The 14,412-nt window shown below is 35.8% G+C and overlaps 1 protein-coding gene across 2 annotated transcripts in view; it reads left to right on the top strand.

Moving 5' to 3' along the window:
• The window catches only part of LOC115257016 (5-hydroxytryptamine receptor-like), a 591,282-nt gene that overhangs the window by 523,149 nt on the left and 53,721 nt on the right, over positions 1–14,412 (top strand). The window contains exon 7 of one of the 2 annotated variants that reach the window (XM_062842817.1): positions 96–131. The exons of the other annotated variant lie outside the window; for it this stretch is intronic. Within the exon in view, the coding sequence (XP_062698801.1) occupies positions 96–131 (36 nt within the window). The remainder of the gene's footprint in view (positions 1–95; positions 132–14,412) is intronic. 2 annotated transcript variants of the gene reach the window in all.

Raw genomic sequence — 14,412 nt, 5'->3', positions numbered from 1 at the left:
TAACTTTCTCCTTCTCTCTCTCTAGAGTGTGGTTAATATGAATCTGTCATTTATCTTTTCTTCTTATTTTCTTCATCATTTCGTTCAACAAACAGGGTAAAACAATTGTGCAATTGATACCAAAACCTTTAGTAAGTATATTTTGGTTGGTAATTCATTTTCAGGCTTTTTCCTTTCGTGCTTGATTTTCTGATTTCGTTCGTATCCTCTCATATCATGTCCTGGATATTTTTGTTTCCCATCGGAGTTTAGAGATTTGTTGGTTTCATTTTGTTATAATAATCTCCATAATTTGTAATCAAATTATTCGAATTCATAAGTGTCTTTTTATTACTGTTGTGTTATTAAGGTATCATTGTGATCTATATGTCTCGATTTATTCTAGAAATTTAATTCAATTAGAATCTGCTTCAATTATCTTTCGCAAATCTTTACTTGTTGATTGTAAGAATTGAATGAGTTTCTGCTTTTGAACCACGAGTCATTGACCACAAGCAATGCCCAGTCAATTCCGATTCCTAAGCAAACAAGGATTTGCACATCATGAACAAAGTCATTCTCATCCTATCAAATGGTAAACAATATATACGCAATCACAGAAAACCAAAGCAGGATGCCTCTACCTAGCCTGGTTGGAAAATCCAAACAATTCTATCCCAGACAAATTAACCAGCACCAAAACCACACAAAGTGTTGTAGCCTAACACTCGTGCATATGTAGTCGCAGCCAGTAGTAATCCGACTCAACCCCAATTCCTAGTTGATGGCAGATCACCATCACCCCACAGAATTCCTGGACCCCATCGAACCATTCATTGGTTGTTCCTTCGGAAACGACTAACCTGCACTCGCTCACCGCAAACCCATGCTATGTTAGTGCGGTCGAAGCATCCGGAATTAGACTGTTGCATTGGATTTGCATCATGCATACCCCGTCCCGGCGTAATCCGCATACACATTCGCACACTCACCCATCTAGGAATATCTAATCTACGTCGGGTGTTCTGACCCCCAACCACATCGACAACAACGGCATGAAAACACATGGGAACTAATGAGAAACGTACTGTGTGAGTGCGTTAGCTCTTCTGTGGTTGTTTTTTTTTTTTTCTAAGTGAAATCACCACACCACCTAGATATAGCGATGGTCCTCGATGTGATGTGGCGGACCGTAAAGCTTGTAGATTGCTTGTTCCATAGGACAATAGGTCAAATTAGCGGTTTTGCACTTGCATCCATATGTAAAACTAGATGTGTGTTTTTTCAACACACGATTCAGGTTGCAGAGATACTTAGTTAGCCTAGATTGAGCACCTCGATTACCCGAGCAGAGGAGGCGAGCAAATTGATAACAACAAAATCGCATAGCCGGTTTTACTTCATTAACTTTTATCGAGATTTTAAGCCCTCCCGACTAGATGGGAAAAACAAAATTATTACAGGTTGTGTTATTTTGTTACAATGATTTTTGTAACAACGGTTATTATAAAACATGTACCGTTAGTACAAAAATTCTAACAAAACTCGTTCCATTTAAAACAGAAATATAACAAATTGAGATATAATCATAACAAGATAATATCAAATTTTGTTAGACTAAACTTGTGAAATCATAACAAAATTATAACAAGTTTTGTAATATATTTTGTTACAAATTTGTTACAAGTTTTGTTATAAATCTCGTGGCTCGAGTGACCACAATAACAAAAATTATCAATCTTTTTCGCGACAACACAAAAAAAATCTTACAAATTCTGAAATAATTTTGTTACAAAACTTTTAACAAAGGTTGAATCAAACGTGTTACGATATTATGTTAGAGGCAATTATATTATAATGCTCAATACATCAAATGTTGTTACACATCTGTTTGAATAAATGAAACAGGTTTTGTTATATTTTTGTTACTAAAATTATAACAAATGTTAATATAATTTTGTTATGAATATTCACATGAAAAAAATCCTTATAACAGAATTTTAACAACTATTGTTATTTCTAACAACAGTTGTCTTAATTTTGTTATGATCTTGTTATGTGCTTCTGGTCGGGTAGGCTAGTTCATCTCGGAACCCACGCTTTACTTCTCTTCCGAAGAAAGAACTAACATTTTTGTGAGTTTTTCGAGAGTGGGATTCGATCCCAGGTCCTCGGCGTGATAGTCAAGTGTTCTAACCATCACACCAGGTCCGCTCCACACATCTTCATTAAATTATCAAAGCATTAAAGATACTAACATGTGATAAGCGCCAAACTTCTTTGACTGATTTTTCTAATAAATGTAACTCAAATATGGCACGACTTAAAAAAAGTGATGTGTGGGTAAGTTTCAACAAATTGTCCAAACTTTTATGCAAAAAAAATCGATTTCTACATACTAAAAACAGAATTTAAAAATTAAAAACAGATTTGCAAAAATGTTCATTTTTTACTAAGCGATTTTTTTCTGATGAAAGGCAAAATAGTTGTCTTAAAGTTCGCCATGCATTGCAAGATGGGCACTTCCATGAAAAAAAGTTTTCCAGACAACAAAATGTTTATGCCATCATTTTTTAGCGTATTTCTGGCAAAAAAAAAATCATTAAAAATCTCATCCGAAAACATTCTTTGAAGATTTCTTGAAAAATTTCACTACAGATTCCTCTACAAGCTTCACAACGAGTTCTTTGAGAAAGTCTTGTATGCGTTGCTTCAGAAATTGCTCAAGATATTTATCTAGAAAATTTCTACAGAGATTCCTTCAGAAAATCCTTCAGAAATTCTACAAGGGGGTTTTCAAACAATCTTCTAAAACTTCCGTTGGAAGTTCTCTCAGCAGTTTCTTTGGTTTAATAAACCTTCCAAGGAATTATTTGTAAAGCTATTAATCCGGGATTTTTTTTTTCAAAAAATCTTCCGAAATTTCCTGCAGAAATTCTTGTAAAGCATTTTTTGTAAATTTGTCTGACAATTCCTACAGAAATTCTTTCAATAAATTTCCTCATTTTTTTTTAAAAAAATCCTTCAAAAAAAATTTAGATAATTTTCTTCCGGGAAGCTTTTAAAATTCCTATAAGGTTTTCTTCACAATTTCCACTGAGGATTCGTCCAGCAATTTCCCAAAAAAAAAAATAATTTAGAAAATTTTGAAGAGAATACTGCAGAAGTAATCGATGATGGTGATGATGATGAAGAAAATCTTGTATGGATTTTTTATTCAAAATTTCACTAGAGAGGTTTGCAATAAATTTCCCAAGGATTTCTTCAAAAACGAGCCATAAGATTCTTTCAGAAAATTCTCCAAGAATCCTTGCATTATCGTTTTCAGTACAGTGAGAACCAGATTTTTTCAGTCCTTGGTAGAAAATAAAGCTGACAAAATTGGAACATTTTTTTTTAAATTAATTATCTACTCATTATAAATGGTTTTGAGCTTGTCAAATATAGTAACAGCAAGCGAGTAATTTCTAAAGGAATCCCTATTGCAATCTTCGAAGAAATCACAATTAGGATTCCAAATGAAATTTAGAAGAAATCCATGGAGAAATTCCTTGAAAAAAAAATCTGAAGAGCAATTCCTGTAGAATTGGCTTGAGAAATTCTAGCACAAATATTTGGAGGAAATGCAGAATAAATCACAGGAGAAATTTCAAAAGTTATACCAAGAGATATCAAGAGATAGCAAATCTATACAGGAAACGAAGAGAAATCCCCTGTGAAATAACCTAGGTAAATTCTCAGAGTTTTTTTTTGTTTTTGAAGAATAACTGAAAGCATTTTTTTATTTATAAATCCTCAGAGAAATCTTTGGGGACCCTGGATGAATCCCTCGTAGAATTTAAAGGAATCTTTGGAGGAAATCCTGAAAAAAACTCCTAGGAAATGCCTAGATGAATTTCTGGATAAATCCACGGAATAATTCTAAGGGGAACAAATGAGGAGATTTTTACTAAAATTTCTGAATACATCCCGAGCGGAATACCTGTAGAGTTTCCTGGAAAAGCTCCTGCAAGAATACCGGCAAGAATTGCTGAAGAATCTAAAGGAATCTCAAAAAATATTCGGAGAGATAACACAGGAGGGATGTCTGGGAAAAATCTTAGGAACTCATTTTTTAGAATTCTTATAAAAATTCCCGAGAGAATTCCTGGAGGGATCGAAGATGAAATTCTGGAGAAATCCCACCACGAATTCCTGAAGGGTTTCCAATACGAATTTTAGGAGAAATTACAAGAGTTCATGGTGGAATCTCTGAATAATGACGCTGCGAGAATCTTCTGAAGCATTAAACCGCATACCGCATATACCTGAGCATAAATTCATGTAACAATCGCAGCAAGAGGCCGATAAACCACGAAGTTCAAATTCTGGTCATTTCGGAGCCCAGTCTTTTCTTATAGACTTTCGTTCATACAAAAAATTCAAAATGTGTGTCGAACAAAGACTTGGCAAGATCCCATGTTCGAATTACTTCACAGTTCTGAAACAATTTCGTTAAAATGATGAATAGTTTTTCCAGATTTTTTTTTTTTCAATTTATATGAGAAAAAATATATTATCTGGACTGGAACAGAGTTGCGCAATATCAGTCTTGTCCGGTGACGACTGATATTGCATCATCGTCACTGTCACTCCAGACCAATCAATATCAAAACGACAATGACAGGCAACGACTTGATATTGACCAGCACTCTAGGTCACAATCATTGCAACCAACCAACATGCAAAACTTGTTATTTTGTACTTCATATAAAAATATCGTATTGGTAAATCTTCATTCTGATCTTTAAACGAATTTTGAAGATGGCCTATCTGTTATATTCCTATGCCATCTTAGTCAGTCCAATTCTGATGGAACTTGGAAAGTGACAGTGACTCAATAGAGCACACGCTGACTTGGATCGCAGTCGGCCTATCAAAATCAACGATTTGCCTACCATTGACAGTGACAGAGTGCAACTCTGCTCTGGAAGGCGCCTCCATAACACTCTGGCCCAGGGCACCTACAGTATGCGGCAGGAAAAAATGCGAAAGTGTTTTTCAACTTCAAACCTCATTTTCGTCCATTTGACATTAACCAATCTATGTTTCAACGTTCCATGATCTATAATAGGCTAGTTTTCTGAAAAGTTAATTAAAAAATTTCCCATTTTGGTCACTAACCTTTACAGGGCAGCGCCTGAAGATGAAGACAACCAGAATTTTCAAACCGCAGAAAATCGCACAGGTCGCTAAATTTCGCATCTGATAAAACAAAATTTTTGATTTTCTCTACAATATCATCAAATATATGTACTTATTTCATCTGCTATGTGAAACTACATGGCTCTGGATCAATGTGGTCTGGTTGTTCATCGAATTTGAGCTAATTTTGTTACTGTTATAGTCATTTTGTTTAATGACCATTGGGCGCGCAGTTTATTGATATCCGCTAATTGGGCCTACATTATCACATGTTAAACATCAAATGTGTTCATTTTTATTTTTCAGTGCTAGAATATAGACATTGACTGATACACTGTCATGAAAAAATAGTCATATATATCCCATATTTAGCGTGTAATAGTGCCTTGAACTTTTCGCATTTTTTCCTGCCGCACCCTGTACATTTGTAAATCCAGCCCTGGGAATAGTTGAAATATCATCTTAGTTGTTTTTTTTATAAACTCATCAATAATGTATCAAACTGTGTGTATGAACGTTGAGATAATTGAAAAAAAAAATAACATTTCTTAACTAAATTGACTAAAGAAGGTCCTTAGAATCATTGTAAAGCCTACAGGAATTGAACAATGCCCAAAGACATTCATGATAGAATTTCTAGTGGTACTCATGAAGAGATTTTTGATCACTTCTTAAAAATGTTTGCTCAACAAGATTGGAAGAAGATTGATGAACTTCTGGTGAATTTCAGAAAATGTTAACTTGCTGAGAGCAGTTAACCATTGCTCTAAGTTACAGGTGAAATTTGTGAAGATTTCCTATTGCATTTTCTTAAAATAATTTCTTCCAAGCCCCCAGAATATTGCTTGAAAGATCTTCTAAGGTTATTTATAAAATTATTACAGTATGAACATTAGAGATTTATTTGGAAATGAAGAAGCTCCTGGAGAAATTTTCAGAATTTGTTATGGTGATACTACTACTACTTTATGGCTCGACGTTCGCATTGGAACTAGGCCTGCCTCTCTTCAACTTAGTGTTCTTCTAGCACTTCCACAGTTATTAATTGAAGGATTTAGTTTGCCTGCCATTGCATGAAATTGAACATTGTGTGCAAGGTACAATGATACTCTATGACCAGGGAGTCAAGAAAATTTTCCCGACTGGAACGGGAATCGAACCCGCAGTCTCCGGATTGGCGATCCATAGCCTTAACCACTAGGCTATTTGGAGAGTTATGGTGATATTATTGGCAAATATCTTATAAACACTATGGCTTATTGTATTTCCTGAAGATATCTTGAGAATTAAATGACAATGTAAGACATTTTTCAACGTAATCAACAGTTCCACGAAATCAACCCTTCCTAACGAACTTCGTCCACGGGTTCTTTTGTCTTTCAGATTTTTTTTTTACAAATTTCAGAAATTCTGCAGGAAGATAATAAAAAAAAACATTAATGGATAGAAGGTTGCTTCAGAAATACGTCCGAGAAGTCCTTACTAACAAAAGTAGCTGTATAACAGCTTATATAGCAAATGCATTTGGAAGAAAACTCTCTTAAACTATTACACAGCAAAAATGTTAGTTGGAGTTTTTCAGAAAATTTTTTAGTATTCCTCCGAAATTCCTCTTAAGAATCTTTCATAGCAATAAGAATTCGACTTCAAGTCTATAAAGACGACTCTACAGTTGAAATCGAAATACTTTGTCATAGGACGCAAAAGCATAGCTGGAATTGACCGGGAATAATATTTCAACTCGATTTTCTGTAAATTACAGATATTTAATAAATATTCCTTAAGACTTATTATCATCAAGTGAATAATTTAGCAATAAATCCAAAGTTTCTTCCATGAAATCTTTTGTAAATTCCTTTATTATTTCCTCCGGGCACTCTTTAAAAGAATCTTCTAGAGCTTCCTTCAGATTATTCTCCAGGAGTTTCTTTAGATAATCTTATTTCTTGTATTGCTTTTTTAACTGTTTCGTGGATTTCTTTTGAAAATGCCTCAGAAATTCACTACACAAAAACTTCCTCTGATGTCTTCGACAATTTCTCCGTTGATTCTTTAGGTTAATCTGCTAGAGATTCCTCCAGAAAGTTTAGGTTTTCCTTCAGGAATTTCTCCAGCGATTCCATTAGAAACTCTCTTCAGGGATTCCTTCACATATTCTTGCATTACTTGTTTCAGGGGTTCCAGTAGAAAGCTCTCCATAGATTCCTGCAGAAAACCTTGAATTCCTCAGTATTTTTTTTTTAAGAAATTACTTCAGGAATTCCTTCTGAAATTTATAAAACATTTTTTTTTTTCAGTACACCTCCTGAAACTCTTTCGTGCAAAGATTTCTTCAGAAGTTTCAGCAGGGATTTAAAGTGTCTGCCACAGATATTTTTTTTTATTTCATAATCGAAAATATCATGGAAATATTGTATGTATATCAAATTGTTAAAATTTTCCCCGTTTTTTTTCAATTGTTTCCATAGTCTGCGTTCAAATGTTCAATGTGATATAAGCAACAAACATTCATGGTGCAGTTATGACAATAAATGTGGAGCAGTGTTTAAAGATGAAATGTTTCCTTGAGGTGACACTTCATCATGTTGCCCACCTGATCTGTAGAGATAAAATTGCCCAAAACTGTATACTCATGTATACACTCCCGTCCAAAAGTTTGGAGTCACCCTCTCAAAAACATGGAAATGTTTTTCGATATCTCAGTCATCTTTCATTTAATCCACTCGTTTTTAGACTCTATCGAAAAATAAAAAGTTAGATTTGATATGTATGTGCTTATTAAAAATTTGATATGAAACTTTTAGTATAAGAAGTTTACCTAAACTTATATTTTTCCTAAATCTGCATGATAAATTGTCGCTTTCGCTCTTCGTACATATGTACAACAGAGATGGTTATATTTGCGGTTTAGGGGAAAGTGATATAGATCGATGAGATTAGAATTGAACCTTATGACAACTAAGTTGTCGGGTCATTAATTGGCTCGGTAGCTTAGTTGGTGAAGCACTTGTCTAGCGAATAAGGGTCGTGAGTTCAAATCTCACCTGAGCTGTGGATTTTTTCCCAATTTAACCAATAATTTACCCATCTGTACATATGTACGTTGAGTTATTTGAATTTCATGATAAATTGTTGTTTGTTTGTTTATTACCAGGGATTTTAACCTTTTATGGGTCATTCATCCCATGCATGATAAATTGTTTTCCGTGTAATTCCAAATAGGGTCGACCAAATTTTGAAATGAAAGTTGCAATAGAACCCTATTTCTATCCTCTTCGAGAGCCATTCATTAGATTTTATCGGAAAATTCACAACATACATAAGTTAAATTATCGAGTTGGGTTTCAAAGTCGGCATGCTCAAGTATTAGATGACTTTCCAAATCAAATCTATCCTACTCAGATTCAAATCGTCATTTTTGCCTTTCTTGTACACCACACTCTTAGAAAAAATCATGTAAATTTCAGTTCACTTGGATGCACATAAAAGGAGCGGCCCGTTTGACACAAATTTACGTCTTCTATCACAAATAAAGTCGTGCTAGCAATCGCTAGAGCCGAAGCGAGAGATAAAACATATGTAAGTAAAATAATGAACTGGATTCGAACTCTGGTCCGCTGATTGAGAGGCACGTACTATACCTCTCGGATATATCACCGAGTTGTGAGACGAGCGACAAATGTAAAACTGTTTATACCTATCTGGTCAGATAGGTTTGTTGACATCTTGTGCAACCAACTCGAACTTACATGATGGATGTAAAATTGAGTCAAATTTGCCATTCAGTCATGAAATGTTTACGTACGTTGTTGGTTTACGTCACGTGTAAATTCCTAATTTTTTAAGAGTGTAGGCAGAATCACTGCGCAATTTGTTATTTGAAACTCAAAAAGCTGGTCGTCTGCAGCGGTATGTTTTGTTGAATCTAGAATCACTTCTACTTCTAGGGCACTTCTACTTCCTTTCTGCCCCAGTTCTCGTTTGAAAAATTTTTGGTGGACATGAGGGCTAGGCTGTATTCCCTATTCCCCTGAAGCGATACGTAATTTATAATACCCCTATCTCCTGAAGCGTTACGTTATTTAATGACGGCGCATAATGAAAGTTGAAAACTTAAAATAGTTTTCATGTCCAATGTTGGGAAATTTCGACATTTATACAGCGGGTTGCACAAAGCTTTCCAAAGATCAAATTAAGAACTAATTTTGAAATCATATCACGATGAGTTATTGAGCAGATATTTGGCAATTTTTTGAATATCTCATCAATATCATATTAAGATATGATATCAAAATTTGATCGTTTTAAGATATGATTATGATATTCACGTCTACCCGGGAGGAGTCCAAAAATGGCAGCCACAATAATCAAGATGGTGGTGCAATATCCAAGATGGCAGCTGTTTAATGGAGTTTTAGGCTCTGAAACCAATCAAAATGGATATATCTGGTATGGGGAAGAAGTCTGGAGTCCAAAAATGGTGACCAGAATTTCCAAGATGACGCACTTAAATTCAAAATGGCGGCTCAAAATTCAAGATTATGGCTTTTTTAAGAGTTTGGATAAGGCCCAAACATCAAAAGCCGAATAAACGATTAGCTTTCCGGTATGAAATGGATTTTTGTTAATCCATTTCATTTGAGTTTGGTTGAAATTGGTTTTTGAAGGCACGAGAGAGGCACCATCACCGCTAGGTGGATTAATTAGGGTTTTTTGGTACAACTTCAATTTCTTCTTTGGCAGTTGAAAGGCGAGACGGTTATGAAATGTTCATAAACGAAGTTCTAGGCTAAGTTAAGGTAGAAAATGGTGTGTGAAATCCCTACTAAATCAGCTAAGCTGAAGTGCGAAAGACGATGGAAGTAAGATAAAAATGACTGATTCATAAATTCTACCCTATATAACGGTAAGTGTTAGAACCACAGATATACCATTACCCCAAAATCCATTACTTTTTATGCTAAAAATTTAATATGAAATTTGTGATAAGTTCCTACGAATCAAATCTAACTTATTGTCTTTCAATTGAATCTAAGCACGAGTGAATTCAATGAAAGATGACTAATTTCCATATTTTTGAGTGGGTGACCCCAAACTTTTTTACGGGAGTGTATTTCCAATGCGTTAATGTAGGAAATTAGGGGAAATTCATCGCAACCAGCCTAAAATCAAAATTTACTTTTAAAAAAGCTGTAGATGTTGTTTTTTTCATGAAAAAAAGTATGTGCCAAATCTCCAATTTTGAGACATGGATGAGAACGTGAACCTTCTTTCAATTTCCTCAATTATTGACTCTTCATCGTAAAAGTAAATTTTAATTTCATAGATTTCCACAAATCTTCAGATCCGTATATTGAGTCACAAACATTGCACCTAATCGTTGCAATATTCCAAACAGCGACAACGCATACATATCTGAAGTGAAGCCCCCTCTTGCCGGATATTGATGCCCAATAAGATAAACTTCCGCTCTATTTACGATACCGGATGACCCCCAAAAGCCATGGCTATAACGATAGCCATTTCTCACCCTACTAACCCTACACCATATCGCAGCTGATTGCAGTGTGTGTGTAGCTTCACCCAGTCCTACATGTGCAACAGTTTTCCAGCCTCGTGTCCGAACTTTCCGCTGAGTCTTACATAAGGTATGACTAGCCTACAACCACCTACACCGACCACCGCATCGCACCGGTAAGTGGTATCGACGACGGCATGAGCAATAGCACACAATTTATTCTGCCCATCCTTGGTGCTGGTGCACCGCGCTCCGTTCGTCGTCTGTCTCGACTCAAACGAAGTAGGTAGGTACCCACAGGAAAACTCCACTAGACCACCGCATCGCGCCGTCTAGTGCTGCGCCTATCCCCATCAGCCAGCACCCAGTACCCATTCAACGAGCGACGTGATGTATCGAGTTTTGATAAATATAGCCCTCACAAAGTGGCCATTTATTATCGAATATGTTGCGCAAAGCTGGTGACCGGGGGCGTGCGGGCGCTCGAGTCGGAATAATCCATCTCCTTTCGGCAAAGCAACAGGCAGTAAATTGTCCTGCCGCCCTATCTGCCTTGGGTGTGCTGTGCAGGTAATAGAGTGGCCCAAACTTAGAAAAAAATGGGTGCTTGACGAATATCCAGACACTATAAATTTTGGAAATTTTGATTGAAATCTAGCAGATCAGATATAAATCTAGGTATTCTAATGAATGCTTGTACCTTTTTTAGAAAGCTAGGTACTCCAAGAACTCTTCCATGAATAAGAATTTTCTGCGGAGATTCTGTGGGTTTTCTTTCGGGATTGCTTCGTTATATTAATTCCAGATTTTCTTCAGAGACTCTCTCGAGTTTGTCTCTGGATTCTTCTTAAAGTTCCTCGAGGGAACTCCGGAACAGTTTTCGCAAAGAACAGTGAATTCAATCCCGAAAAAAAAACTCTAGAAAACATCCCAAGAAGAGCTCAGAGCAAACAATTCCAGACGAACTGTTGAAGAAATCCCGTAAGAAATTCTAGTAGAGAAACAGCGGAAGAAATACTGGAATACCTCGGAAAGAAATTCCCCAAGAAATTCCCGTGAGGGAACCCTGGGATCAGCTTCTGGCAATGAAGTGGTGAGTTTAGTGCCTTTTAGGGAATACAAAAATTCTGTTAAGTATAGGTCCACGAATCTGCAAACGTAACTAGTGATCTCTCACTGTATAACATATTAAAAAAGGTTCATATTTATACAGACTCGAACAGTCACGTTTAATCAATTCAAGCTTACAATAGCTACAATCCCTACAAGCTTAAAAGGTCTATGTGAACTAACTAAATAACAGTTCATAGAATCTACAGGCAAGCCCTTTTGAAGCATGATGGACAAAACTAATGCTCACAATTACATTCCGTCAAGTTTGTGAGATAAATGGTTGATAAAGCTCTTAAAAAACTTCTCTAAGTGAAGGCCTTTAATCCAATCAACATGACTATTAGTCGCTCCCACCATTAAACTCTTTTAAAATTCTTTGAAACTCTCTGACGCCACTGATGCTCCAGACTAAAGAAACCTTAAAGCCTGTATCCGCAATAATCGGGACACACAAATACAGCTGTAACTCTGCAATAGATACATTAAAATTGCTCAAATTTTGTCTAATAACATCTTAAGATGTGTTCATTTCACATACAAAATTTCATGTGAATCGATGCAGTACTTTTTGTTGTAGCAACGAAAGAGTAAAATGTGCGCTACTGAATTTTGTACAGCCCCTAGTTTTGCTTGTCAGTGCTGTAACTTTTGAATTTGGCAAAGAAAATGGCTGAAATTTTGAACACAAACCTCTCAATCTACATTTGTTGCATAGGCAAAATTTCAAAAAAATCGGTGCACTATCAACAATTTTATAGTCGAAACATGCATGTGGACTGAACGTGATTTTAGCCCCTCAGACAGCAATCAGCCAGCACCCTATATTGTTTCTATTGTACTATTGAAAGTACTATACCAATAATCATTAAATTTTGCAGGCATAGTATACACATAATCAACTAGCTTCTGTGAAAACTTCATGAAAATTGGCAGAGAAATTTAAAAGTTATGAATAGGCAAAAACCGCACATGAAAAACACGAAACATTTTCACTAACACTCACCCCTATCAACACCAATAGCTTTCAAACCAATTGATCAAAGTTGATGAAATTTTGCAAGAAAGTGTCTCTGTAAGTATCATAACTGCTAACGAAATTTCGTAATTATCATCGCAGAACTTTGAACTGTAGCGTAAGAGAACCATCCAGTATGCGGATGAAAATTGATCATGATTGTACAAAATGCTTAAAACTACGTCTGCTTGTTTTTCATCCAGAGTTGAAAGTGATGCATCGATTTTTATGAAATTTGGCACAAATAATGAACCTACACTAAAGAGTTATCAGTCAATTATTTGGTCAATTTTATCGATTCATTACAGAGCTACTGACGTACTTCTGTGTCCCGATTATTGCGGATACAGGCTTTAGTCAAACAAAAACTTCTCCTATGGCCCATTGATCGTTACCTACTGTTAATGATAGATTCGGCGCAATCTGCGCTATAAGACTGTGTAGCTTATTTTCTTTGTAAGGAACCCCTGAATCTCTCTGGAACCCAGTAGAGCTCTTTGAAACTTCTTAAAGTCCTCCTCAAGCTCTCTTGAAATCCCTTGAGGTCTGAATTCATTATGAAACTAATCCTTCTGAAATCGTCTGAATCCCTCAAATTATTCGGAAAGTCTTAAACTTATTGCAATTCCTCTGAAACCTCCTGGAGCTTCCTGGAGGTCTCTAAAATCAACCTTAAAACTCCTTGAGCCCAATTGGGATTCCTTGACCCACCTCCTTCTAAATCCTCTCTGGAGCCACCTTGGCACCCAACTGAAACTCTTATGAGGCCCTCGGAAAGCTCATCTGAAACCCATAAAATTATCCTGAAACTCCACTGAGCGTTCAGCAGCTTTTTACAAACACCCCTGAAACAACTTGAAAGTTCATGAACATGACCTGAAACGTCCGTACAAACTCCTGCAACCCCACTGAAAAGCCCTTAAGACCCTTAAGCAATCCCCATGTCATGCCTCTGAAACCAAATCCCCTAAAACCCGAAAAAAGTCCATTAAATTTCCGGAAATTTCCTGAAACACTCTGAAATTTCCTTAAATCACATGAAAGCTCCTGAAATACCTTGAAACCCTCCCGAATGAATCGGTACCATATATCTATCATACAAGTTACGATTTTCTGATAATTCATCTTATCATAAACTGGATTATAAATCGATGATACAACGAATCATATCGATAGCTGATGTAATCATTATGGAAGTATCAATGATAAACCGAATAGGTCGTCAAGTATCGTTACCATTCAAAAATGCCTTTTTTCGCAAACAAAAATTTTCGACAATTATTGTACATGTTACAATCAGTTAATCATTGATTTGATGATACAGAAAATCATAAAAATTAGGGGCGAATATCTACTTTACCGATATGAAAAAATATACCCCTGCACAGTGTTCGAAATCGATGATTTTACGATCAAAATTAAATAACTTTTTTTAGGTTAGTTCTAGAGGTTTGGCGTGTTCTACAAAGTTTTTCTGCATGTTAAAAGGCGTCTTTTGATAAAATGTAATAAATGATTAATCCCCCTAGAAGTGAGATAAAAATTTTATTTTTCCGAAATATTTTTTTAGAGGTTTGACGTCTTCGGTAAAGTTGTAGCCCAT

This window comes from Aedes albopictus, chromosome 3 (genome assembly GCF_035046485.1).
Source record: "Aedes albopictus strain Foshan chromosome 3, AalbF5, whole genome shotgun sequence".
Taxonomy (NCBI): Eukaryota; Metazoa; Arthropoda; class Insecta; order Diptera; family Culicidae; genus Aedes; species Aedes albopictus.
The sequence above is the reverse complement of the archived record's forward strand: the minus strand, read 5'-3'. Positions and strand labels throughout refer to the sequence as shown.